The 27,980-nt window shown below is 42.2% G+C and overlaps 2 protein-coding genes across 8 annotated transcripts; one reads left to right on the plus strand and one right to left on the minus strand.

Moving 5' to 3' along the window:
- Positions 1–1,529: 1,529 nt before the first annotated feature.
- On the minus strand, positions 1,530–17,426 carry LOC307033303 (uncharacterized protein). Of its 4 annotated transcripts, none has more exons than XM_079671707.1 (7): positions 17,293–17,426; positions 10,904–14,305; positions 7,145–7,804; positions 6,656–6,705; positions 6,509–6,570; positions 4,877–5,190; positions 1,530–3,770 (listed from the first exon to the last, which is right to left on the minus strand). In XM_079671707.1, exons 2-6 carry the CDS (start codon positions 14,108–14,110, stop codon positions 4,880–4,882), a joined length of 4,290 nt encoding a protein of 1,429 aa, XP_079527833.1. In that variant the 5' UTR covers positions 14,111–14,305; positions 17,293–17,426; the 3' UTR covers positions 1,530–3,770; positions 4,877–4,879. The 4 variants fall into 4 exon arrangements, with proteins under 4 accessions (XP_079527833.1, XP_079527832.1, XP_079527834.1 ...); XM_079671706.1 differs by lacking the exon at positions 17,293–17,426 and adding an exon at positions 15,414–15,572; XM_079671708.1 differs by lacking the exon at positions 17,293–17,426 and adding an exon at positions 15,407–15,570.
- zfta (zinc finger translocation associated) lies at positions 16,578–26,653 on the plus strand. Of its 4 annotated transcripts, none has more exons than XM_079671720.1 (5): positions 16,578–17,250; positions 18,672–19,184; positions 21,269–21,649; positions 22,387–22,842; positions 23,892–26,653. In XM_079671720.1, the coding sequence occupies exons 1-5, from the start codon at positions 17,127–17,129 to the stop codon at positions 24,404–24,406; spliced, it is 1,989 nt and encodes a 662-aa protein (XP_079527846.1). In that variant the 5' UTR covers positions 16,578–17,126; the 3' UTR covers positions 24,407–26,653. The 4 variants fall into 4 exon arrangements, with proteins under 4 accessions (XP_079527846.1, XP_079527845.1, XP_079527848.1 ...); XM_079671719.1 differs by having other exon boundaries at positions 16,581–17,250; positions 21,266–21,649; XM_079671722.1 differs by having other exon boundaries at positions 16,582–17,250; positions 23,916–26,653.
- Positions 26,654–27,980: the final 1,327 nt, after the last annotated feature.

Below are 27,980 nucleotides of genomic sequence, written 5' to 3' on the forward strand. Positions count from 1 at the left end.
CAACGTGATGCTGTCCTTTCAGGTTTTATTGGAAAATCATGTTTACTAAGTAGGAAAATCTGCATAAATCAGCTTTATTTCTTAGTGATCAAATCCTGTCACCATCATAACTACGGTATCAGCTATGTCTTGTTTTCGTCGGGCTGAAGTCTTGTTCTCACAGTCTGCAGTAGGTGCTTTCATGTTTCTTTTTTTACCAAGAAGAGGCATCCGGATCCCTGGAGCCGTGCCAGGGGGACCATCTGTTTTTCGGTCCCCTCTCTCACCGGGCCCTTCCCCCTGATTGCTACATTTAGAAGAAGAATTGGGAGGGATGAAACCCTCTCTAATGGTCACGCATGCAGATCTCACAGCACACACAGTGCAATGTGTTCTCTGCTTTTAACCCATCCTAGTACCAGGAGTCTAGCACTAGGAGCAGTGGCCAGCTATTGTACAGCGCCCTGGGGGGAGTGGGGGGGAAGGGGGGTGTCCGGTGCCTTGCTCAAGGTCACCACGGCAGGGCAGGAGGTGAACTGGGACCTCTCCATGTAGCAGTCCACGCTCCATATTTTAGGTCTGGTCAGGGACTTGAACCGGCGACCCTACAGCTCCCAGTCCAAGCCCCTACTGACTGAGCCCCTGCCGATCAGATGGGGTAGGAAGAGTCCTGATTGTTCCAAACGTCCTCCATTTAACAGTTATCAAGCCCACTGTAGCCTCTGGAACCTGAAATGGTCTGCCTGTTTTTCGGCAAGGAATACAAAAATCTTAAATCTGAGAAGTGAAAGAAACCTGATTTAATTGAAGGTGTTGACTTGTTTACTGATACATACTGGAAAGGGAAACCTAACAGAGTACACATGAAGGTCACTTTTCTCCGCATGGCCAGTAAAACAATGGGAGTGAACCAGGAAAGCGGGGTCTAGTAAAATATTCAATTTGTTGCATTATGGGACATGTTGTACACTGGATTTGTGTCTCTTGACCAACATGGGAATAACAAATGCAATATGTTGGCTTCTGTTGCTTCAATGTTTATCATCTCTTCAAAATGCAGACTTGTGTTTCCAATAACTTCATAAAAGAGCAATACTACATCTTTGAATAATTGTTTTTACAGTATTAGAAGAGTTTTAAGGCCAGACCTCAGAAAAAAATAATTAGAGGAAGATGTTTTTATTTTACTTTGCATTCTAAATTCTAAAAGTTGTGAATGAGGTTGACATTTTGAGAATAAACTTTAAAAAATGAAGCTTTGGAAAATTCGACATTATCAAAAAAGTCAAATAAATTATAATCATCTTTTTGTTTATTTACTTCCTGACTGGCTCTAATGCATTCTTCAATCAATCTAATGTTTCTTTTTGCATATTGGAAATAACCAAGGTCTTTAAAAATGATAGAAAATTGATATACACAAATATATCAATAATTAAACATAGTAATAGTAAAAATACAGCAAGGCAGTACAGGAAACAGAAAGTCCTGTTGGAAAATTGGATTTAATGTAGAAATGTGATAATTAAAAAAAGAGCGTGCAGATTAAGCCCAAAGGTAGAAAAGGTTTATTACTGAAAAGGCATCGAAACATTCCCTTTGAACTGGTAAACAAGTCAGAGTTACATTCTCAGAAGGTAAAATGGCTCGGTCTCTTCCAGCTGTTCACACTGTGGTGCAGCTGCGCAGGCAGTGTCTCCAAGCATCACACACCATACAGCTTTGTGCTCAAACAGAACACCGTCTTAGAAAAAGGTAGGAATGCATTCCAGAGTTCATATACAACCGTCCATCTTTTTACTACTCATGCAGGAAAGCCTCTGGATCCTTTAGACTCACAAATGAGAAACCTCTCTAACATGGAACTCTACAGATATGGATAATGATTCATCAATACTCATATATAAGAGGAGATTCAATAAATAATGCATCAAATTGCTCAAACAATTGTAAACAGCAAAAAACATTGGCATCTCATAACCACTTTAGTATTTTGTGTATTTACAGTACAGATGTTTTACATGGTGAAGCTCATATGAACCGCAGGTGTTTTTTTAAAGAATTGAGAATAGATTTTTTTTTAAATCAATAAAAAGACATACAACATAACGTATGCAAGGGTTTGAAGAACAGCATGGTTATCACATACAAAGTCATGGAACAGTTCCAGACACCCATGCAACAATCCAATAACTAACAAGTCTAGAACAGTTTGGGACCTGAATGCAACCTGACAAAAGTGCAAGATAAACGTTATATTTGAACATTTAACAAAAAAAGATTAACTGTAGTATAAATGTTAAACTCTTGTGCTGAATGTGTGTGACGCAGTTTATTTTCTCATAGCTGGCTGACACAGGGGAGGGGGATTAAATGTACTGTATAATGCCTTAAAACCAGCATGTGTTCGCGTTGTTCAGTTGATGAAATATACTTTTTTACTCAATTAATCAGTTTAATTGCTCAACATGTAACATGTCTGATGTAAACTATTCCTACATGTATTTAGTGTAATGTCCCAAAGTTAGCTTATGGCTGAAAAATGTATGCGAAGTACATTCGTCAAAAAAAAGATTTGATAGTCGTGACTTATGTTCTAAAACCTTCAAACCAGACAACACAGTGGCTGCGTACAAACCAAAAGAATAACGGGCTTTATTGTCTAGTTTGCTCTAAATTGAATCATACTTGACTAAATGAACATCATGCTCAGTAGCAACAGGTTGTAACTAGCAAATTGAGCCAATAAACTTGTTAGGAAAACATTTACTGAGGTCATAAATCAAGTCATAAATTGGTCATTTTCTCAGACTTCTACACAATCTGACAGTGAAGTCGCCCCCTGCTGGCCATTAGAGAGGAGGCAGGTTTAAGGCACTTCTGCAATGGGTGCTCTTTTCAGATTTGAAGGGTTTCTGCCTTTTGCAAAACTTTTGGGGAAATGGTAACATTAGTGTGTATCTGTTATCCAGAAGCAGGTAGCATTAACAGGGTCTAACAGCTGATGAGGACAGAAAACTGTTTGGAAACTTACTGCTGTCTAAAAGATTGAAAATAGTTAGTTTTTTCCGTGACCGATGATGCACAGTTACATCGCGGAGTGCTGATGTTTGTCACCAATACACATTTCAATGCTTTTATTGTTGAAAGGGAAACACAGTGTGCCTCACAATTACTTATAGATTGTTTCTTACTTGGGGTGGTTTACATTTGTTCAGGGCACCTCATGATGTCTTTGAAACGACAGGTTCAGGAGAATCTTGGAGAATGAAAGAAAATCGCTATGATCCTGTATTTGCTACTTTTATTCTCCTATGATGTTCTAAATACTTTATCAAAAGCGTCTTTGTCATGTAATAAGTCTGTGGGAAACACCCAATGCTTGAAGGTGTTGAGGTTTAAAAATGGCAGAAATTGAAGGAATGATTGCAGATTTCAGGAAGTAGTCAATCTGATCTGTGTGTTTTTTGTGTTGTTAGAATTTGTTTCCCAGAATGTTGGACTTCTCTTGAATATTATCTCAAAATCTCAGCTGTCATAACTTCAATGTAACAAATGTTCATACTTTCTTTCATAAAGCCACCTCACAACCCCTCCAGGAAATGAGGTAAAGCTGCCTTCAGGGTTGGATGTTCCCATACAGCATTATGTCAAGATGATTTTCTATGAAGGTAAGAAGAAATGATTTGAAATAAATAAGACAGTTAGTGTGAGTTTTTTCTCTCTCCTGGTTGGTGGTTTTCCGTTGTGTCCTGCAGTCATATCCTCCTCGCTTCAGCTCCCGCTTGCTTCTGCAAAACAAGTTGGACCGGTTCAGCAAAAGGAAAATAAAGACGACAGTTTTACTGCTACACAGGACTCGTGACTTCCATACTAAAGGTCATGAAAGTATTAAGAAGTTTCAAAAGAGAAGAAAAAACATGTTCAGCTCATTAGAATAATATTATTTGTTTCTCTAACGCAGACTGAGAGGGAATTATCATCTATGACAAAGGTAGCTAACATTAGCTAATGTAAACTAATGCTCATAGTACACAGGGGTTACATTGAGATGTATTATGTGGGGGGGCTCTGCTGTGTCAAGGACAATATTGAAATATACACACACTTTTACAGATATCCAAATATTTCCATGTGCCATTCCAAATGCCATTGTCCTCCCTGTAGGAGCAGCAAGCAGAGCCCAGGTGACAGCTTCCAGAGAATGGGACCAGTGCCTTTACACAGGCGCAGTGGCAAAGGCAGAGGCACAGGCAGAATGGAAACACCCGGGTCTGCTGATTGGGGACCAGACCCTAAAACATAGGGCTCTAGGCAGCCCCTTTTTAATTGAATCCCTAGTCCTAGAAGACCCAGTTAGGCTGTAGCAGCAAAATCCCTGAGTGTATTAAATGAGGAAACATCTTCCGGCGCAGACTGAAAACTCATCTCTTTCGACTCCACTTCGAGCGATAGAATTACTAACAAAGCACTTATATACTAATAAAGGGCTGGCTTATCTAAAGCCAGTTGAGTAGCACTTGAAATGTTTGGCTCTATGAAACCTGATGTACTTATATGATTCTGTTTTCTTCAAGGTTGTATCTTCCTGGTCGAATGTACTTACTGTAAGTCGCTTTGGATAAAAGCATCAGCTAAATGCAATGTAAAAAATGTAATGGAAAGAAAGGTTATTTTATGGTCTGTGCAGAGTGCCTTTTTTCTTTTCTCTCTCGTCATATTTTATGACGTCATTGCCCATAGAAAAAAGGAGGAAGGTTGATATTTTTGAGTAAGAAGTACAACTGTGGAGTAGAACTATAAAGAAGCATACAATACAAATACTCAAAGTACAAGCCCCAACAATGGTACTTAAGTAGAGTACTGCAGTAGATGTACTTCACTCTGGCGGCTGTACCTGTCAGACGGCGCTGTGCTGCTGCAGCTGGCTGGTGAAGAAGCGCTCTCTCCGGGACACCTGCTCGTCCCAGGCCTCCAGGATCTGCCGCTGCTCCCCAGGCTCCAGGCTCAGGGTGTGGGGGTGGGCCTCGTCAATGTGGGCCCTCACCCCCTCCAGGCTGTGGGAGTACTGCAGCTCCCCGCACACCATGCACACCAGCAGCTGGTTCAGAGGGTCGTGGTCCATGAGGTAGCGGTTCCTCCACACGGCGTCAGAGACCGGACCCTCCTCTTCATCCTGATCATAGTCTGCAAACAGAATATCTGACTCATCTGAGGAGAGGAAGGAAACACAATTCCCCATTTGAATGAGCACTCTCAGGAAGAAATTCATAATAGTAGAACAACCACACAATGTTGTACTTCATCACTGCAGAGACAGTTTTAGATACTGTGTATACGATCAGCTACTGACTCGTTATTATTAGAAGTCACTGGTGTAAAGTAATTAGATTTACTCAAGTGCAGTATTTAACTACAGTTATGAGGTATTTGTACTTTACTTGAGTATCTGCACAATAACTACTTTTACTTTTGGTACTTTAACTATATTTTTATGATAATGCTTTCCTATTTTTACTTGAGTAACATTTTGAATGAAGGTCTTTTACTGTAACAGAGTATTCCTACACTCTGGTACTTAGAGTATTCCTACACTCTGGTACTTATTGTACTTAAGTACAAAATCTGAGTACTTCTTCTACCGGAAGAAGTCCTTTGCTTTAGTACAATATTGAGGAAACTGAAAAAACTGAACAGTTGACTTTAATGTCAAAAGATCAAATAACTGTATTAAAGGTGGGGTAGGTAAGTTTCAGAAACCGGCTCGAGATACACTTTTTGTTATATTCCATGGAATGCTCTTAACATCCTGATAGCTAAACGGATTGGATTGCCGCCCTGTCTGTCAGCCTTCCATCTCGTGCACGCACAAATGTATCTTGTGCCCTCATTGGGCGTGCCGTCATTGGGCGTGCATTGCAGCAGTACTTCAATGACTCGCCAGCAACAGGCAGCCACTTTCAACATGGCAGAGTTAGGTTCAACATCGTCTACTGGTCGCAAAAGAAAAAATGTAACGGAGCAAATTAAGAACAAAAATAAATTGGAAACTAGGAGAAGTCAAACCAGAGTCAATATCGGAGTTGCTTTGGCTGTGTAGTATTGCTAACCTAGATGTATTTAGCTTTGCCTGATACGTAACGTTACTGCAGCCTCCTCTCGGGGAGGAGGTGCTCTGTAAGGAAGTCTGAAGGAAGGGGCGGATTCTTTTTGGCTGTGTAATTTCAAATTTTAGTGCACTCGAGCTGGTTTCTGAAACTTACCTACCCCACCTTTAAGTTAGTGGAAAGCAATAATATTCAATTCAATTAAAAATATTATGTTCAACTTCATATATTTGCTTTCAACTAACCTAATACAGTTACTTGAATTTTATTGACATTATACATTTAAATCAAAGTCAAGATTTCAGTTTTTTCAGCACTCGTGTTCAAATTGTATTTACTTGATGACATTACTGGAGTAATTTCACTTTGCTTTCACCTCTCTGCATTACTCTCAGTTCACAGGGACAGAGTTGATACGTTACCTTCTGCTGGAGCTGAGAAGCCAGAGAATGAGAAGGATGCTGGGTCGGTGTCCTTTGACGTGCTTTAAAGAGAGAAACATTACATTCATCATCACATCGAGCTGGCATCTAAACTCTTTTGAAAAACATAGATCAAGTAATACAAACCTCATGAAATGTTCCGACTCCTCAGAGGAGCTCACCCACTGACCACAACTCTGCAGGGAACATCAGAACATCAGGGTTTGAACAAAAACAATTCAGATTGTAATGAACTCATCTTTGGCCCCTGGTAGACCCTCACACTATACAGACTGTTGAGATCTTGTGCAATAAACCTGTAATGTACAATATATACACTTTGTTCTGGAAATCCTACTGAGCAACAACAACCATCATTATTTTTGAGTGCAAAACATAATTGTTATAATATCTCAATGTCCACTTAGCTATTTAAATGCTGTTACTCATTTGGAGAAGTACTTATTTGTCTTTATTTAAAACATGTTATTACTAATGTGTGCTTTTTTATATATGTAACATGTTAGCTATTTGAGTATTGCTTGCCTTTTATCTGCCATAAGATAAGATCTAATTGGTTGATCCCAATTTGGGATTGTTTCCATCACAACAGCATGTAGATAAGACAGCTTTTACCTGTGTGTGCAGATCCTGGGCAGGCAGGATGGACCTCAGGTGGTTGGGGGTTCTCCCCCCCTTCTCCCGGATGGCCTTCCTGGCTCTTTGCTCCTTCTTCTTTACCCTCCAGTACTCCCTCTTCCTCCTCAGGAAGTCTTCCTCAGACTCCCCTGGGATGGCCTTTGGTGGAACCATGGAGCATGTTGGTGTGTGAGTTTGTATGATGTGTGTGGCACTCTGAGCACAAGGGATTTGTATTGGACTGGAACTCGGAGTGTGGGGGGGTTCAATAGGTTGCAGGTTGATTCTGGATAGTGGGTTCTCTGGGGGCTTCAGAGGAGGCAGGAAGGGGGGTTTGTGTATACCTGTGCGAGTTGACATCCACTTTTGTGTCATGCCTTGCTGATTCTCGTGATCTCCTTGATACGTGGACACCATCTGCCCAGTGTCCATGTGGTTCTGCTGGCTCCTGGGGGGGCGGGAGGCAGGGGGGACGGGCAGCTTGACCTGGATCCTGTCAGGGGACCGGTTAGCGCTACATGTTGTAGGGCTAACCACCAGGAGAGTGGGGACAGCACTCACTGCAGACAGAGAGGAGGGGGGGTGCCGGGACTGGAGGGGTCGCTTCAATGGAGGATGCCCCCCCTTCACAGTGTTGATGATGAGCCGACCTGGAGCCTGAAGACAAAAACACAACACAGGTCAACACACTGAAATAGAGCATTTTATATTCAGTCATGTCCTTTCCACTGTAGATATTAAATAACTGTCCCATGCTGGAGAGTTATTTATTTTGGTCTTGTAATGTTTTGTGTGGCTTCTGGGAAATATCTATAGGGTATAGAAGAATCAGAAACCAAGTTAATATCTTTGATGAAGGATGGGGAAATGGGTAAGATATAGAACACAACACTTTTGAGGAGACAATCAATGTGGTATGAGTATTAATGTAGTATGAGTATTAATGTAGTATCCATTATGTGCAGAGCTTGGAGAAGTACTCAGATCGTGTTCTTGTAGTAAAAGTAGTACTTAAGTACAATAAGTACCAGAGTGTAGGAATACCTCTGTTACAAGTGAAAGATTGGATTGCAAATGTTACTCAAGTAAAAGCACAAAAGTATAAGCATCAATATATAGTTAAAGTACTAACTCCAGGTGTAACTGAAGTGTGATTTAAGAGGTGATTATATTTTGTTATGTATGCCAATCATTTCATAAAATGCAAATAAAACCCAAGCAGACAATAATCTTTCTGAAACATGCATGCGTGTGTATGCCTTTCTCGTTCAGTGGGCCCCTCTTAGTCCACGCCTCTCTATTTTTGCTGTTCAAATGTCAAATGCCAGCCAGAGGTTTGCAGTGTACTGACTCGGGTTACAGCTGGAGAGTGAACGAGGAACCTTGAACTCTGCATGGGTTCCAACCACTCTCTCAACATTGACACTGATATCTTCAGTATCAACGGATGCTTTGAATTCAGTCATCAGAATGAATCATCTAAAGGGATTATAAACGGACCTTTGTGGCTTTATTTTAACACAGTCGCTCTAGCTATAAAGGTTTTGACATTTAGATGCCTCAGTGCACTGATTATTAAATGGGACATTAGAAAAAGGGTTCTTGTTCTTGGAAACCAGCGCATTATCCCAGCAAAATAAAAGTTATTGCTCAAAACTAACCAGCCAAAAGTGCAGCTAACATCTGCTCCACATGTGTCTTTCCTCACAGCTAAAACCTGTTCCTGGGGTTCAGCCCATGGCCTGGCCTGAATGGATAGCAACTACTGTACTGGCCCGCAAATAGGAAATACAGTGTCCCTTAAACAAAGGCTAATTAGCATACTGTTAGCATGTGTTAGCATTAGCATTCAAAGATGACATTTCCTATGACTCTGAGCCAACAGCCTAACACATATGTTTTACTGCTGTCAAACAGAGATTTACTAAGTATTATAAGTAATGTAATCTTTTGACATACTTGTCCTTTACTGGTGTTTGACTGTATCTATCCATGTATATGTATGTGTATATGTGTGTGTATGTATATATGTATATGTATATATGTCAATCAACAAGTAAAGCAGATGAATAATAACAATAACAATTCTTAATAATAATGATAATTATTTATAGATTATAAATAAATAATTTAGGGACGAGGGGGTGAGATTAAATAAGTTATACTTCTTCTCACTCCTTTTCGAACACTAGATGTGGGACTGTTTATGTTGCTAATGCTGTTGTTGTAAATGTCCCTTTGTTTTCTCTGACATGACTATGCACCGCAAAAAAATGTGTTTTGTAAATTATTTATTTTACTTGTTCGAAATAAATGTATCAATCAATCAATCAATCAAATGTATATTTATATATTTACCTCAAACACAACGCAGACTCTATGCATTACATTAATGCACACAATGTGTAAATATTGCTAACCGCACATATTTTATATTCCATAATTTATTGCATTCTATTTCGATGTAAATTACTGCTTTATTTTATTGCTATCTTACTATATTTGTATTACAGTGTTCTTAATATAGTTCGCTATCTGTGTAATTTTTTTAATGTTTGTTTTATATGTTATGTATGCCCCATGACACCAAGTCAGATTCCCCGTACGTGTGAACCTACCTGGCAATAAACCCCTTTCTGATTCTGATTCTGAAGCTACTTTATACTCCTACTCCACTACAATTAAGAGGCTAATATCTGACTTTTTACTCCACATGTATTTCACCCTCACAGTTACTTTGTACATATAAAACACATGATATGAAGTAATGTAGTACTGGAATACTAATCCACGCAGTATTTATAGTATTTAAATGTGGTCCACTCTGAAAATGCCCTTACATGTTTAAAAACAGGATAATATAAAGACAATAGTACATACTTGTACATTTAGCTCATAATACTTACGTTCTTTATTATATTCTGAAATAGGCCATTCTGTAGAATGAGTACTTTCCCTTTTTGTACTTGAAGTATATTTGAATACTTATACTTTTGTATTTCTACTAAAGGACAATTTTGAAGTTAGGACTTTTACTTTTAGTGTAGTACTTTAAGACCATCGTATTTGTACTTTTACTCAATTAAAGGATCCGAGTAATTCTTCCAACACTTGTAACTAACTGAACAAACCAACATCAATGTGTTTGTTGGCAACATGTTAGTGTCATGCATGTTAGGAAAACGAAAAGAGTAGACAACTACAATTCATTTCAGCTACTTGTACTTTACCCAGGCATTTTCATTTTATACAACTTTATACTTCTACTCTACTTCATTTTGGAAGCAAATATTATAGTTTTTACTCAATACATTTATTTTATAGATGTATGTACTAGTTACTTTATAAATTCAGATTTGACACACAACACCTATGAAAAACTTTAACAAGGTGATTATTTGTTACAGATTAAACCATCCAACATTATATTTAGCTAAATAATTCATAACTAAAACAATGAGTTGGCTAACAGACAGCAATTCTACTAAAAAGTTTTCTCTTTCAAAAATATTTCAGTTCCAGCTTCTTAAATGTGAAGATTTTCTGTAATGAGTACTTTTACACCTAATACTTTAGGTACATTTTCCCTATCGTACTTAAATACTTTTAATTAAAACCATTCCTGATGCAGTACTTTTACTTGAAATTAAGTATTTTTATAGTGTGGTAAAAATCGAAATACTTTTTCCGCAATCGAATGTCAGCTACATGTTGCAAAGGGTACACAATGATCATTATCTCCATGTGTCTCATTACCTGAATGTGTTTGGGTCGACTGCTGCATTCTGCCTGTCTCTCTCTCTGCCTGGCTCTTAGCCTGGCCCTCTGCTGCCTCTTCATCAGCTTCCAGTACTCCCTCTTCCTCTGCAGGCTCATCATCCCACTGTGCTCGGGCCCCACGCTGCAGTATCCTTCAGCTGACCGGGAGTTTTGGCCTTCTTCTTGAATTTGTTGTTCACATTGTTGTTGCTGTGGTTGCAGTTGAACCATGGGTAGGTGGTGCAGCTTTGGTGGCTCTGGGGAACAGCTGCTTTCATGGCTTTCTGTTTTGGTGGGAAGACTCAGGGTTCTGTGTGGTGAAGATGGGATGTCAGAGGCTTCCACTGAGGGGTCCAATATGAAATTTGAAAGGGTTTGGGATGAGTGCTCACAGGTGGGATTCAGGACTACCTCGTTGGAGTTGGGAAAATGTGGAAGTGTGTCGCTACTTTGGGGTGCGTCTTTGAGATGAGGGCTTTGTGACTCCGCTGGTACCAAAGCATCGCTATCTGGCTGCCAGCTTTTTATCTCCAATGTCAAATCAGCAGTAATGGGAGCCCCCTCCTTCTGGGGTAAGGTGGGCTCCATCTCTTGCTGTGAGGCCTCCTCCTTTGACTCTATTTTAATGTGGGTCACTGTGCTCAGGGATTCTTCCAGGAGTTTCTTCATGGAGGCCACGGCTAGCAGAGTGGTAGCTTGGCTGTCTGAACTCAGAGCTGGGTCAGGCTCCGGCTGAGGCGCTGGAGGTGGGGAGGTGGGGGGGCTGATTTCTGGACAGATGGCATGTTCTGGTTGAGAATTTAGGTCAACTGCTGGCACAGGCTCAGACTCTTGTTTTATCTCATTTGCATTTGGCGTAATAGGCACACTGTTGTTGGGGAGAGATTGTGCGTTTCCTGTGAGACTCCCACCTTGTGTGGCAGTAGTTGCTGCTGCTTGCTTCTGGGCCCTCCTCCTCTGTAAGGCTGCCGTGGCCCTGGCATGTAAGATCCCCTGCTTCAGTCGAGCAGAGCGAGCTGCCCTCTGCTCTCGTTTCTTTATCCTCCAGTACTCCCTCTTTTTAGCCATCCTCTCCTCCTCTGTTAGCGCTGGATCCAGAGAGAGCGCGGACAGAGACACCGCACTACTCGAGACGGTCATTTTCATGACACAGCCACCGAGGTTAGACCCTGCTGTCGGTCCTCCAGTAACTGTGTTTTGAGAGATTTGAGGACGAGTGAGTCTGATCTGACTAACAGTTTGGATTGCTGACTTGTGTGAATTACTAACAGTTGTGCTTTCAAGTTGAGTCCTTGGTCTGATTGACAGTAGTCTCGGAGGCTTGTTGACCGACTGTCCAGCAGGAGGAAAAGTGACTCTTACCTGAGTAGGGCGAGGTGGAGGGGGGGGCTGGTTGACAGGAATGGGTGTGGTGCCTTGCTGTTGAGTATCGGGTGGATGCTGAGGTTTTGAGATGGGTGTATTATTAGCTTCTTCTTCACCTCTACGTGCCGCAGTGTTGTGATCGGTAGAAACCTGGGGAATGTTAATGGTCAGTGTCCCATCCTCTTTGATGAACCCTCCAATGGTCTCAGAGGCGTTGGTCAGGGTGCTTCCTCCCGATTGGGCCATGGCTCTGGCCCTCCTTATCTCCTCTAGGATGTCCTGGTAACGCTTCACTCTTCGCATCAGAGAGTCCTTCTCCATCAAACGACCCCTCACTTCCATTGACAGCTTAGCTCGCTGCTCGCGCTTCTTTATCCGCCAATACTCTCGCCGTTTGGCTATGATCTGCTCAGGTGTGTCGTTGGGGTAGATTTGGGGCATATTTCTGCTACCAAAGACTGAAGAAAGAAAAGGGGATTTACATCTTATGTTTCTTTGATTCATGAAATTCCTCTGGGCGTCGATAATCCTTTGCCTAGGTGTTTTACAACGAGCGATCCCTTTGGAAACATTAGAAATATTTACATAACTTGGAAGCTTTCTCTGTGTCTCTCCTCGCTTTCTCACGGATATAACATTACATGTGATGGCTGTCTGTGGTGTCCTATTCCCATGTGGGTTTTGGGGTATTATCCGATTAGTTTGTAGGTTAACTGTAGCTAACCTTGCTGCCCAACTTTGCAGTTTATACGTTTCCCTTTTGGCAGATGTAAAGGAAGTTTTTACCCGGGTAGGACACTGCTTCTGGGTGGCTCCTCTCAACAACGACTGAGATGGAAGATGCTGAAGAATGGCGCCCCCTACAAGTCCTGCTTTCTGTGCTGTTTGCCTTGCCATCGTCATCTCACCGCTCTGTGTCTTTTCTCTCGCTTTAGCGACCTGAGCTGCCTGCTTCGCCCTCTGCTCTCGCTTTTTGATCCGCCATTGCTCTCTGCGCCTGGCTGCTCTCTGGTCCTCTGGCTCCATGACAGAGTGCGAGTTGCTAACAACTTTAACCCTCTGCGTGGTGACCAAGGCACTCTTTGTTCCACTCTGAGGTGTCGCTGTTTGGCCCTCTGTTTTAATAGAAACCGGGACACATGGAGAAGACACAATAATCATACCTGTGGTCACATTGGGGGGTGAGAGTTTGGGCTGAATGCGTACTACAACTTGTGCCTCATTCTGCGTTTTTGGGACTGACGCACCCTGCATAGACACACATGGCTGAGGTTGTGTTTTAGCGGAGCTGCCGTTGGTGGTTCTGGTCACTCTGACTGGAGGCACTGAGGGGGGGTTCAGCTGGGTTCCACTGTGAGAGGTGACAGCTCTACTCACAGCACCCCTTACTGTAGCTACGTTGCGCCTAGCAGCTTTGGCAGGGATGGAACTTGATGCATTGAACTGAGGCAAGACCTTGTTGAGTTCCATCGTACTGAGCCATTTCTCCTTTCTGCCAGGGGCTTCAACTGAGCTGTCCCCCACTCTTTTCCCAGTCTGTGGTGCAGGAGATACGTTGACTGCTTTGTACGAGTCATCGTTACTCTGCAAAGGAGAGGAGAAAGCAGCAAAAGAGCCGGATAAAGTGGAATTCCCTGCTGCAGGGGCGTGTAGATGTACGAACTTTCCCCCTTGACTGTTGTGTGAGGACTTTCCTCTGCGCTCTGTCAGTCGGGCCCTCTGTTCTCGTTTCTTTGTTCTCCAGTATTGTCTCTTTTGGGTGAGGGTGGCATCATCATATTCCGAGGCCGGCCGGTAGCGGTGGGACGCTGAACCAGCTTTGTCTTTTGCAGTTGGCATCGCAAGCTTGGGCAGCCCATCAGTTCTCGTCCAAAAGTACTGGTTGGCTATTCCCTTGTCACACTGATTCAATTCATCCCCTTAGTCGTCCCTCCATTAACATACATGGTGTCTCCTATATGAAGCCGCAGTAGGTGTGTTGCTCTGCTGAGCAGCTGCCAAATCTCTCAAACATCACATCAGTATGCATACGACCTGAGAAAGAAAAAAAAAGTCTTAGTTGCATGTTACTTTGTCCCAATCCTGATATCAAAGACAGTGTGATCTTAGGCAACTACACATGTTCTAGCAAAGTCATTGTATTTAATAGTCTTTAAAAAATAAGTGAAGCATTCTGACAAAAATGACTTAAAGTTGTGTAACGATAACATGTATGACATGAATTTGATTAGTAAGCCGTATTGAAGCACATTATCAAACCATTTATATTGTTTCCTACAAAAAGCACACGTGAACAGGTCCGAAAGCGAAAGGATTTTCAGATATTTCTCGCTTGTAAAACAAAGGAATACACGTGAGTTTAGATTAGATATGACTCCCAGTTAATTTTTCATGTGGTTTATCACATTTGAAACAGTTAATATGCAATGGATTCACAAATAGTTAAGATAATTGTGAAAACATGAATTTAACATGCTTACGAAGTAACTCTTGATTTATTACTAAAGAGATAAATTACATTTGGCCTCGTGCAAGTGTTTCTCTTTCCAGTGACGCTTGTTTAAATGGATTACGTGCAGATCAAGACAATGCATGTGTAAGCTAAGACGCCCATCTCCTATCTCACAACACGATTCCCACGTGAGACAGGCTAAATGTTTTTAGTGGCTGAATATTCAAATGTACTATTTACAACTATGAATACAAAATATCTGCAAACCACAGCATATCTACTGATACAAACACGTCGCGTGCATGTAGCATTATGTAGAGCTACAGGAACCAGGAAGGAAGCAGAGCGACACTGTCCCTTTAAACCTGTCCCTCTCTATCACAAATTATATCTGTCGAGAGCCATTTTTATTCTTTTTTCGGTGTCTATTTGATAATAAACGCAGCGAAACGACCCAGTTGATGCCTAACTAACGATACACACAGAAATACGGTGAATAAGAAGCAGCTTCCGGGCGTAAATCGAGCCTGAACGCTGTGTCTCTCTCAGGCACAATGGACAGGATCTTCATGCTCTGTCCACACGGACTGTCTGAGTGTGCTGCCTGTCTAAAAGAAGAAAACCCGCGCATTACTGTCGTAAAGCAGGCCGTTTGGAAACATGTGTAAGAAAGACATGCATACCCGATACCTTTTAGTTACACCTAACTTTCCGGGACAGTTTTTGTGAACGTTTTTGGACAGAAATGTTGCCAGGACACTGCAGCTACTTTCCGCCAGCCAACCGTGCTCTGAGGCTGCCTTGACAACGCTGAAAAGTACCAGGATGTAGAACCTGGATGCGCGCGCGTGTGTATGCGTGTACTATACGTTGTGGACGCACAGAGACAGCACAGTGAAACGCCCCCTTCTTTTCAAATCCTAGCAGAGAAATGATATCAATATAAAAAAAAATGACTTTTATCTTGCATGCATTAATTACAACCAGCCTGGCTTGCTTGTCTAAGCTTGTTTTACTTCAATATTTAGTGACATTTGGAACTACATGCCTACATACATAACCAATCTAAACAGCATCCAGAAAATGCACAGTGATTACATAAACAGGCAGGCACATATAGTCTTTAACAACTTGGAGCAGCTGCTGGACAAAGGCCCATTGATTTATTGGATTTTTCTACAGATGACCTCGATTCGTGAGCAGAGCCATCAGGGATAGGGCCACAGTGCGATTTATGGTTGGAATATTATAACAATATAGGCTATCATACCAAATGTGCATCATTGATGGGCTTAGCAGTAGGCCTACACACATTTGTAAATCATCTCGTCATAAATCCAAATCTATTTTCAAGGGAATCTAAAACTCCATCTAAATTATAATGATTTAATTCCAGTATGAATTGAATAGCTACAAATAGCATAAAAAAATAGGGCTGATACAATTATCTATGTAGAACTGCAGTTGATTAGTAAGAAAACATGTTACAAATGTTCTAGCACATTTGCTGGTTTTCTTTGTCCTCTGAGAGAGCCGAATGATTGGGATTGGTCTACTGTTCAGACAAAACACGCCATTTGAATATGTCTGAGTATGTCAATTGGCCCTTGATTAAAGAACAAAGTAAGGACTTTAGCAAATACTGGATATTTTTCTTTAAACAGTTAGCTGCAGCGCTATTTATAATCAAGCAAGCTATTATCTAGCATACCCACAATATAGCTCATTTTATAACAACACTAGACACAGGATTTCATTTAAAAACAGTATCCTTCAGGGGATCACCAGCACAACATATGAGCTGGAGCTCATCGTGGGGCCCTGATTCCCCATGGACCCGCCTCGCGTTTTAACCGATGCTCTACCGAACCAAAGCGCTTCTGTCATCGCTTGATTTTGTGAGAACAAACGCATTAGTATTAGCAGCTTATCAGTATTAGCGCCTGCTGCTACGTTTGCTCCCCCCCCCGGGGTGGGTGTGTATTGTCGACGCTGCTACTGTCTCTTTAAATTTACCCAGGAGCCCCTTAAGGAGCCCCAGGGGCCCCTAGTCCGGCTCCCCACCCTGAAGACAAGCAAGAGCCTTAAAATACATTACTGGAGGCCTTCACCGAGGCGCCACCACACAGCGCAGCGCGGAGGAAGTGGATTTCCAGCGGAATACATGACTGTGTGATTTTATGAAAAGTTAACTTGGCTCCCGTGCGGGGCGCGTGGGGGACATCGTAGAGCACGGGCTCCTTCGCGAGCGCCTGCTGCCAGATGCGTGTCGAGCGGAGCCGAGCGGTGTGAACATGTCACTGTTGTAACATGTTGTTTCAGTGTGACATGTCCCGCTTCTGCACTGCCACACAGTGAAGAAGGAGGAACAGCAGCCACTATTAAACAGCGGCCAGGCCAGGGATGGAAGAGAAAGAGACGGGGGAGAGCGAGCCTGTGGACCTCCGGTGTGCCGAGCAGGCTGAGCTGCTCTCATTAATAATAAGCGGGGAGGAGGAAGCGACGCGAGAGGAGAGTGACTTGGGAGGTAAAGAAAAAACCTGGTGTTATTATTCTTGGTGTTTCTCACCGCAAAGTGGGACTGCGTGGCTGTCAGAGCCACGGCCATTGTCAGACAGCCAGTTAATCCGTGTAGGGACAATGCCATGGAGCAGCATGGCCCCTCCGTCTCTGTGGCTCCTATAAACAAAGGCTCAACAGCACGCAGGCAGGCGCACCAAGGCACTCAGGCGCCACCTAGTGGAGAGCACTGGTACCGGCAGACTCATACCAATGGATACACAATAATAATATGGGTTATTCGAATGATTCAAATACATAATCCATATTAGATATATGTTACACCGAGAGTGGCTCAGTCAGTAAGGGCTTGGACTGTGAGCCGTAGGGTCGCCGGTTTAAGTCCCCGAAATAATGGAGTGTGAACTGCTACTTAGAGAGGTCCCAGTTCACCTCCTGCCCTGCCGTGGTGCCCTTGAGCAAGGCACCGGACACCCCCCTTCCCCCCTCACTCCCATTGCCGCTTGGGCGCTGTGCAATAGCTGCCCACTGCTCCTAGTTCTAGACTCCTGGTACTAGGATAAAAGCAGAGAACACATTTCACTGTGTGTACTGTGTGCTCTACATGTGAGACCATTAAAGAGGGTTTCATCCCTCCCAATTCTTCTATTGTATTCTCATGAGATTCCTTTATGTAGGACTTAAAACTCTCAATTGACTTGAACAGTTTGCAAACTGTGTTTCAAAGTTGTTTTATAAAGAGTGATAGTGCTAGAAATCCAATTGGAAAATGTCCAGCTGTCAATCATCAGAAGCCAAACAATGACATCTGAGAATATCACATTTGAATAACATCTCGAATTGATTATTTCTTTCTTTAAATGTGCAATTTAAATCAAGGGAGGCCTGTGAACAACCACAATCTGTGTATGAAAGAATAGTCTCATATTAAGGTAAACTACGCAATGGCCGGGACACAGAGAATAAAGCCTGATCCAAACATGTTTTTTTGTGGCTGATACCAAAGTTGTGTGAGTGTTTATGGGTCTGATATTTTTTCTTTATAGAAGCACATACTATTTCTATTTTTTATTATTGTGAACCAGATGCTATTCATTAAGATGTACATTTACAATGCACAATTGAAACTGTGTAACAGGCCTATTTTATTTTTTTAAATGAACAACTTTGGCATTCTTGTGTGCAATTCTCACACTTATAGAAACAGTGGAAGTTGTTCCTAGTATAACAGTGGTACAATAAAAGAAGAATATTAATTGTTGATGTAATTTATATCATTCTTTAATGCATAAAAGTGGTAAAATAGCCCATATTAGGAACCGGTAACAGATGAAAACTAGAACTGGTGATCCAAACTCATGAGGGTGCCTTTTGAGATGTTTAGCCACCATAACAACATGTAAATCACACTTCTCTTGTTTCTGTCAGATGAGGACTGTCTTGCCAACGGCCATGAGGAGGAGTCAGAGGCCGGCATGGTCACGCCTGTCGGGTCCCCAGGCACCAGCTACTGGAGCATCACAGAGGGCCCGGACCAGCCCCCCCTGCTCTCCCCGGCCCCCGGGCCCTCCGGACACAAACCCAGGGTCCAGAGAGCATCGCGCCCGGGCCTGAGCCGCATCCCCGGCCGAGACCACCGCCGCTACTACCACGAATACTGGCGCAGCGAGTACCTGATGGACTTCGACCCCCAGCGGCACGGAATGATCTGCATGGTGTGCGGCAGCTCGCTGGCCACCCTGAAGCTCAGCACCATCAAGAGGCACATCCGACAGAAGCACCCGGACTCTCTGCTGTGGAGCTCCGCAGACAAGGAGGTCATCCGCTCGGGCTGGGAGAGCCACTTGAGTCTGGGCGGGGGTCAAAGGGCATTCAGTTCTGCTGCGGGACCCTCGCCTGAGGAAGAGGAGGAGCAGCTGGACTCAGACCAACACAGTGCCGGTGGGTAGGAGCTTTCTACATGTCACACTTGGTGGCAGTGTGGCTTTATGCCTTGGCATGGTGGTGTGAGAGGAGAGGGTGATGTCATGATTCAGTCCTGATGTATAGTTGGGCCTGCAGAGGGGGGAATGTGCCTGGACGAGACTGTTCTGAGGAAGCCTGTGGTATATATTTCAGATGAAGAAAACTAAAATCATACAATTGGATAATGTTTAAAAAAGCAATCTAATCCAGCCTTTTCACATACAAGGCGAAAAAAGCCAATACTATGCTTCTTCCAAAAAAAGGCCCAAAAGTAGTTATTATACTGTGTTCATGTGCTTCTGGTCTAATCTGATATTTCCAAATAGTCAAGCAGCACTGCTTAAATAAGCTATTTGTTCTACATTCAAACCAAGGAAACACTATTGACTCCAATGCATACATCCTGTTCATCAGTTAGCTTGAGAGGGTTTGGTATGGTTCTTTTGGAATAGAGCCAGGCTAGCCCCGATTTCAGTCTTTATTCTAAGCTAGACTGAATTAAAATAAGTGTATCCCTCAAAATGTAAATGAAATACCTTCACTGCCAATGGTTTCAGGATTTGTTTGTGTAATTGGCAGTAGATATCACTAAGAAACAAAACAATGTGTATGCAAAGGAAGGAGAGAAGAACACTGCTAGCTAGCTTACACTAATAATAGGCTTTTAAAGTGTATGTTGGTAAGAAAGCTAAAGATTCCACCTTTAACCAGAGATGGCAAAAGTACACACATCCTTTACTACAGTAGAAGTACAGATACTCTTGTTCAAGAATACTCTGGCAAAGATTGAAGTACTGACCTAACTTTTTTACTCAAGTAAAAAATTAAGAAATATGGGCTTTGAAATGTACTTAACTAAAAAGTAGCCATCTGTTTTATAGAGTCAAGCTGGTAACTGGACCTCACTTTATATTATTAGAACATTAAAGAACTTATATTTCAAACTGTAATACTGTCATTGTCATCATCATACATACACCGGTCGTGTTTTCTGTATGACATTAGGTTGAAAAAGGCGCGCAATGATTCTAAATAACAATAACCACGCCACCAAATGCAGATCAAAACTAAAGAAGAGCCTGTTTTGAAAATGTAAGAAGTAAAGGTAAAAAGTTTTCAGAAAAAATAGTGGAGTAAAGTACGGATACCAGAAAAATGTACTCAAGTATAGGAACAAAGTATTTGTCCTTCACTTCTTCCCACCTCGGTCTTAACCGGACTTTCTGTCCGGTTTTTCTCTTAAAGCACGATGGTCAGGTAGCTACAGCAGGTCAGAGCTACAGGGTTCAGACCTGGTTCAGACACTGGAGCAGTGTGTCCAACATACACTGACTTCATTTGAGCCACGTAGCGTTGGAGGCCAGCCCACAGGGGCTTCCTTCCTGTAAAGGCCTTGGTTTTCTGCTTTCAGTAACAACAAGTACTTCCCTTTTCATGTTTTCATGATCACTGTGGATTAGCATTGGCGTCCTCTAACCACATCGTTTGAATGTAGCAGTTACATTCAAAGTGAATTACTGTGCATCAATCCCACTTGAAATGGAATCTGAAAAGAAATACTGAAATAGGTCAAACAGGTCAATTTAAATGTTTGAACTGATAATTTCTAAGTGAATAAGTGTCTCTTCTTTTACAATTAAAGTGTCACCCCCAACAAGTGCACATTTGGGTCTAAGAAAAAAGGGTTTATTTCGGGAAAAAACATGTATTGTTTCATTCCAGTGTAAGGACTTTATTTAAAATAACATTTTCCTGTTTGATTGAAAATAAATCCCTCCCTATCTGTTTTATTCATCAAATGAAATGTAGCTGATGCCTTCCCTTATTCCCAGATAATTTGCTTATTTCAACATGTGTCATGTGCTCATAAAGGACGTCATGTAATCAATATGATCACTTTGTTATCTCTGTGTTCAAACGGTGAAACAGGCCATCCAAGTGTTAATAAGCAAACTAAAGAACCCTCTGTCATTTGAATGTAGACATATCAAAAACATCATTGCTACTCCCCAAACCAGCTTTAAAACTTAGTTTTGTTTTACATGTTCAAAATCCAGCAGAACCCCTGGAGCATTTGACCCCCCAGGAGCAGCCTCAACAACCCCACAGTCTGTCTCCTGGCTCTGATGAGGGTGAAGCCCCCCCGCCCCAGGAAGAGGAGCAGGAAGAGGAGGAGGGGGAGGAGCAGGACGGCCCCGGGCCCTCGGCCCAGACTCTGGAGCGCTACCTGAACGACTCGCTGCACGCCTGGTTCCGCCAGGAGTTCCTGATGGAGTACGAGGCGGAAGCAGGCCGGCTGCTCTGCATGGTGTGTGGGGGGGAGCTGCCCTCGCTACACTTGGACCACATCAAGAGCCACGTGCTGGACACACACCCACACTCCCTTGTGTTCAGCTCCGAGGAGAAGCACTGCATCCTGCAGGCCTGGGCCCAGGCTCACGGTAAGAGCACAGTCTCTGACCTATCACAACCTCTGGATAGTTCATCCTGTCATTCAGTCTTATCTGAAATGTGCTGACGTCACACACACAATCAAAGAGTCCATCAACCCTTTTTATCACTACGTATCGGGATCAGTGTTGCCCTGGTAACAGGGTGAGCCCCGTCACCCTCTTGAATCTTCCAACACGGCCCCCACCCGACCGAAGTCCATGTCTGTTGACTTTAGGAGTTACTCATTGTGCTGCATTAGCAACAATGGAACCATAAAGACTGTTTCAGCAACAATTCCCTCAGACCCCCCTGGCACATTTGGGGTTTTAGTAGAGTAACAAAGCAGTGTTCATCCTCGCGATGGAGGAACTGGACAGGCAGCATATGCCTATACCCATGTGACACATGTTCAATTTATTTATTTAAAAGCATTTTTTGTGAATAAAGTCAATTTTAGCATTATTATTATAATATATTATAATTACATTAGTAGCAAAAGAATGTCCTATTCTTTTAATTGTATTATTAGTTTATTTAACCCAGACAGTGCACATTAATAAACATGAACATTAATAAGGATTTATCCAAGAGATATTTTCCATTTAGAAATGAACATTTAAGAAACAATGTATTGCACACATGTTTGGGATATATTGTCCTACCAACTGTAGTTATTGTGAAAAGTAACTCATCTTTGTATGTCTTCTAATCTTCATGTGTTGTATGATTCTCTGTCCCATCACAGAAGAGTCAGAAACCTCAATCAAATCAGAGCCGGACACCAAAGAGGGGGGGGTGGAGCTGTTTGCTCAGGAGGTGGGGGCCCTGCAGCTCCACACGGACCTGTACCCCGAAGGCGACGGCACTTTAACTCAGGACGCTTGTCTCATCGGTGAGGACGGGGGGGTTGGAGCTCCTCAGCAGGGACCCCCGCCCCCCCGGCAGCCCAGGAAGAGGCGGCTGCGCATGGGGGACCCGTGGCGGCTCCGCCTGGACTACCTGGTGGCCTATGGGCCCCCGGGCCGGGGTACCTACTGCATGGTGTGCTCTCAGGTGCTGCAGGAGATCAAGGTTAGCAGCTTTCGCAGACACATCCAGGAGTGTCACCCCGAGACCACCACCCTTAGCCGGGGGGAGAGGGAGGCCATGGCCGCCGCCTGGACCAAAGACTACCCCAGCGAGGGCTCGCACATTCAGAACGGTGTGTAGGATGTATTTATTTGATCATGAATATTTCCCTTGAGATTCAGAACGTGTTTAAGTTGGGCACATCGATACTTTAGTTATCCAAGTTGGGAAATGGTTTTGTCACAGCAGCATTTTGACAGTCAATGTACAAGAATTGCAAAATTTCTTAAAAATAGAAACAAATACAAATAAAATAAACATCAAAAGCAATATATACATATTCACATTGAAAATACATATATTCATAAGAGAATCTACACACTATAAAATATACAGAATACATTCTTATTCTCTTAATAGACCAATCTGCTAGACAGACAAGGGTCCTGGCAAGGAGAGCAGTATAACCTTTAGAGCCTTGGAAGGCGCCTATATCAAATAAATGAATTATTATTATTATTATTATTATAACAAACAATATAAAATATATTATTATTATTATTTACTAGAAACAATAGCAGCAAGAAATTGAATGTTAAACTATTAAATGATACAAATGAATATATAGCTCCAACAAATATCCTACTATAATGATACAATTAGAGCTATAGAGATGTTCATGATGCTGAATTCACCGTGTGAGTTGGCAAACAAAAGTATGGTGGTTTCATTTTTTGTTTACCTACAGCCTACCTACAAATTCCTCGTACATGTAAACCTACCTGGTAATAAAGCTGTTTCTTATTCTGAGCCAGAGGTGGGAGAAGTACTCAGATCTTGTACTTGAGTAAAATTAGAAGTACATTAGAGTGTTCTCAAAGCTGGTAACGGTGCAGCTAGTTTGAATGACTTTGTATACTGCAGGGTAGCTTGTGAATTTACTCCAGGTGGAACTAAAGTCTGATTTAACACTTGATTATATTTCACATCATTCATCCACATCTGTGAAGTAACTAAAGGTATTAAATACATGTAGTGGAGTAGAAGTACACCATGTACCTCTGAACTGTAGTGGAGTAGAAGTACAAAGTAGCAAAGAATGGAAATACTCAAGTAAAGTACAAGTGCCTCCAAATTGTACTTGAGTAAATGTAATTAGTTACTTTACACCACTGGCTACAGCGGTACCTCTCTCTGTTTCATCAGAAACCCCCCCGAGTGAAGCTGAGGTCCTGAACCCCCTGGGAGAGACGGACGAGGACAGCCCCCCTGATGTCAGGACGCACGGCAAAGTGATAAAGAAGGAGGAGGGCGTGAGCGCAGCCAAGAGTAAACCCAGGGAGGAGGGCGCCGCGGGCCCCCCCCCCCGTCACAGCCACTACCCCGGCAAGGACCAGCGCAGGAACTACCAGGTGCGCTGGAGGCGGGACTTTCTGATGGACTACGACTGCCGGAGACACGGCCTCACCTGCATGGTGTGCGGCGCAACGCTGGCCACGCTGAAGGTCAGCACCATCAAGAGGCACGTGCAGCAGGTGCACCCCCACTCCCTGTTCTACAGCGCCCAGGAGAGGCAGCAGGCCCTGCTCAGCTACAGCCAGACGGCCCCCAGCTTCACACACTCAGGGGACTGCTGCTCCCCCCAGGACCACGGCCCCACCCAGCCGGCCCCCGCTACAGCACACTCTGGCACTTAGAAAGGGCCTCCGTCCGTCGCTACTCGCGTGGCCCCTGGTCAGAAACAGCCCTCCCTCTTCTTTTTAACCCTGCTGTCGTGTTCGTTCCCTTACTTTGGTGTTCCTGGTCAAATGGGACCTGTCTGCTTTAACTGCACTTAGATTAACACAAAAACTTACCACCAAATTTAATTTAACACCCTATTAATCTTTAAACAATGTCTCAGACAGGTTTACATGAATAACTGCAGTGAGTATACAAAGATTAGACAGTGAAAATGTATTCCAAAATCAACATGGTCGTTGATTTGTGGAGTGTACTCTGATGGATGAACATCATCTAGGGTTATCCATTAATTTCCTATGGGGCTCATTTTTGAACAGGAACATCAAAGTTGACTAAACCACTCAAAACTCAATGAAAGTGGTGATCAGAATTGATTGATGAAAGTAGTAGAATGGTCAGATTTGACCCAAACAAACAGGGGGGTTGAAGGGAAATGTGTTTTTTGTCGAACAGGGTTTTATTCTATTCTTGCTTTTGTCCTAATCTCTACTTTGCAGGTGCAGAGTAAAGCGTTTTGGAAAATGGACACAATCTGAGAATAACACTAAGGTTGACAAATACTGCAATTTTCCCTTTTTCCCCCTTCTTTCAAAATGTTGGTATGCTTTGACTAAAGGGGCAGGTAGGAAATGTCACAACCTTAAAATATCACAACCTTAATGTCATGGCCTAAAAAAAGAAAGTCTGGTTCAGCTCTATGTGAACCTTTTTAGATTTAGTAATAAATTATAATACAAATGATTTAATATTTATGGTAACAAAAAACCTTTCTCACGCCAGGAGCTAGATGAACCCTTTAAATGTGTGCCCAAAATAATGTAAACCTTTCAAAAGGAGCTGGATAATTATCCCAGCAGAGGAAAGAACAGCAAGGGGAAACCAAGATAGAACATGACCCGCACTCACCTGCCTGGTGATGTAGGAGAGCCCAGAGTCAAATAAGGTCAATGATTTGTACTCAAATAACCTGACAGATTACACATGGCATCTGATTAAGAAAACAGTTGACCTCCATTACTAGTACAAATCACATGAAATCTGAAGGGCTGCGGTCAAATAAAGAAAAATAAATGTTTTTTTCTTGGCCTGATGGCATTTACCATCAAGCTCAAGAAGAAATGTGAAAGAGAATTCATAAGAACTTAATAAATGAGGCAAAGACAGAGCGGTGTTCAGAGGCACTGACATTAGCCTACGTGCTAATGTGACAGCGGTATGTTGGTTAGTATTTAGAGGATTCTTATCATGGCTTCCACTCAGATACATCTGGAGAAATTCAATTTGGAACCTTCCTAAGCAAAAACGATTTAACCGCGGCCCAGCCTTTGTGAGGTGACAATTTTTGGCGCTATTGTGGCCGGCTACCGTTAGCATGTTAATGGGTAGCCTTCATGCTAGCAGTTAACTCACCAGGTACAGTTTATCACCCACTCGCCCCGCAATAAGTCACTTTTCAACCAATCCATTAGTAAATCTGCTGGGTGATTTAATGCTAAATGAACTGTGGTGAGTTTAAACACCAGCAGCCAAGTTCCTTTTGATTTCCCACTAATAGGAAAAAGGGGCTTAAGGAATTCAAACTCCTGTTAGTATTTAATATTAATAGTTCATATTTTCTTCCTACAAATTGTCTCATTTGAAGTCATTGTACATGCTTACTACCTAATATAATGTTCCAGGGCTTGTTTCTGGTCAGGGCCTGAGTCTCAGGAAGTTGAAAAGCCTTCGGTGAGGCCGAGGTGAGTTGATTTTATGATGATGTGTCTGAAGACAACACAGCACTTTGTCCCCAAAAATGTACTTAACCCCAGCTGTCCTGTCCAGCTGAATGAGACTGATATTATTGCTGAAGACAATTAATGCCAGCGTGCAGTCGCTCTATTTAATTCCTTGTTTACAGTGGAGGAGACCCTGTCTCTCATCGTTATAATGAGATATGTTATCTCTCCGTAAGTCACCGGCCTGCATCTTACCATCATATACTAGCTAAAACTGCACAAAAAAAGGATATGTAAATATATGAAAAAATTGAGTTATTTTTCCTTTATACAAGCACTTTTATGCACCCTGGTTTCTACAAAGCGTGTTGGTTATTATGTCCAGTTTTTCTACTTCAATCATGATTCAACAAAGACTTTGTCCTCTGACAGCTGGAGAGTGTTTCTTGGACTTTAACTTTGGTACTGCTTTATTTTACCTTTCACTGTACAACATACGATGTTGAGGAATAATTTCAGCTGTCAAAGAAAGAAAAGTCATAAAATGTCACGTCTTCACCTGGAAAATGTAACTCAGGGATTCTGTTTTCATCAACAACCATTTCATCCGTTATCTTTTAGAGGCGTGATCGTGTCAGCTTTGGTTGTCTAGGAGGTGATGCTATGAAGACAGCAGAGTAGTAGGGCTACTGTTAAAGCAAACCAGGAAGTGGAATTCTAATATATTTGAGAGTCTGAATTTAGAAAAGAAATTAAATAATATAAGACATTTGTTGTGTTTTGAGAAAAATATAATATTAAAAGAAAAATAATATAATTAATGTAATATGTGTAATGTCAGAAGATAATCTGAATTGAGTTAAAAGTCATGTTACAATTAAACAAAAGACTTAATAATATGAAGCTAAACAAGTCATATTTTGAGGGAAAAGACTACATATTTTTACTCTTCATTTTTTTCTTCAAATTCTTCTCTTAACAGTGCCCCTAATACTCTGGTGTACATTGACAGAATTTGCTCAGTTGAAGCTTTTGATCATGACGTGATAATGAAGGACTCTGACAGAGAGACACTGTCAGATCTCAGTCCAACGTTCCACTTTGGCTAAGAATATCCCCCCCGTCACTCTGGAAGAGTTCTGATATAGCACTTAATTATTTAAAAAATGAAGTAACAGTGAAGTAAGTAAGTAAGTAAGTAAGTGTGTGTGTGTGTGTGTGTGTGTGTGATGGAGTGAGAGAGATCCTCTTTGGCTCCTCACTTTTCTTTACTCGTCCACCCACCTTTCATTTGTACATGGCCAACGTGTGAGAAAGCATTCTCTCTTCCGTGATCTTTGAATAAATACTCAACACCACGACGCTGCTGTGACCTCGTTTCTCTTTTCATTCTGTTTCTGGCTTCTTACATCGTATCAGAGGGAATGGCATTCCTCTGCTATCACTTCACTTCCTGTCAGAGGTTAATGGAACAGGAAATGAAGACATTTTCAAATACTGCTATCATCACTGAAATCAGCAGATAAACACTGACATATAAAAACTACTGTCACAATATACTGTTAAGAAATACCCCCCCCTCCCCCATCCTGAGTGTGCTGTTCATCTTCAACATGACACGCTAAAATTGTAAAACTTTAAACACATTCCTTGTTTAACATTTGATAATGTTGCGTAAGGCTTTAAATGTCAGACTGTTAGCATTAATTCTTTCAGTGCGTGGCCCCGTCTAAAATTAGAAACAATAATCCTTCTTTCCACTCAAACACCATTACAGTCATCAGCCTGAAGTCAAATCTTCTTATTTTCT

The sequence above is a fragment of the Notothenia rossii genome (assembly GCF_949606895.1).
Source record: "Notothenia rossii genome assembly, chromosome: 3".
NCBI classification, from domain to species: Eukaryota; Metazoa; Chordata; class Actinopteri; order Perciformes; family Nototheniidae; genus Notothenia; species Notothenia rossii.

Excerpts from the sequence above, each read along its gene's own strand:
- LOC307033303 (XM_079671707.1), bottom strand. The coding sequence starts at position 14,110 with ATGCCAACTGCAAAAGACAAAGCTGGTTCAGCGTCCCACCGCTACCGG. Across the intron at positions 7,805-10,903 it reads GTCGACCCAAACACATTCAG|GCTCCAGGTCGGCTCATCAT; the intron begins GTAATGAGACAC and ends TTTTGTCTTCAG. Across the intron at positions 6,571-6,655 it reads GAGTCGGAACATTTCATGAG|CACGTCAAAGGACACCGACC; the intron begins GTTTGTATTACT and ends CTCTCTTTAAAG.
- zfta (XM_079671719.1), top strand. The coding sequence starts at position 17,127 with ATGGAAGAGAAAGAGACGGGGGAGAGCGAGCCTGTGGACCTCCGGTGT. Across the intron at positions 19,185-21,265 it reads CTCAGACCAACACAGTGCCG|CAGAACCCCTGGAGCATTTG; the intron begins GTGGGTAGGAGC and ends TTCAAAATCCAG. Across the intron at positions 21,650-22,386 it reads GGCCTGGGCCCAGGCTCACG|AAGAGTCAGAAACCTCAATC; the intron begins GTAAGAGCACAG and ends GTCCCATCACAG.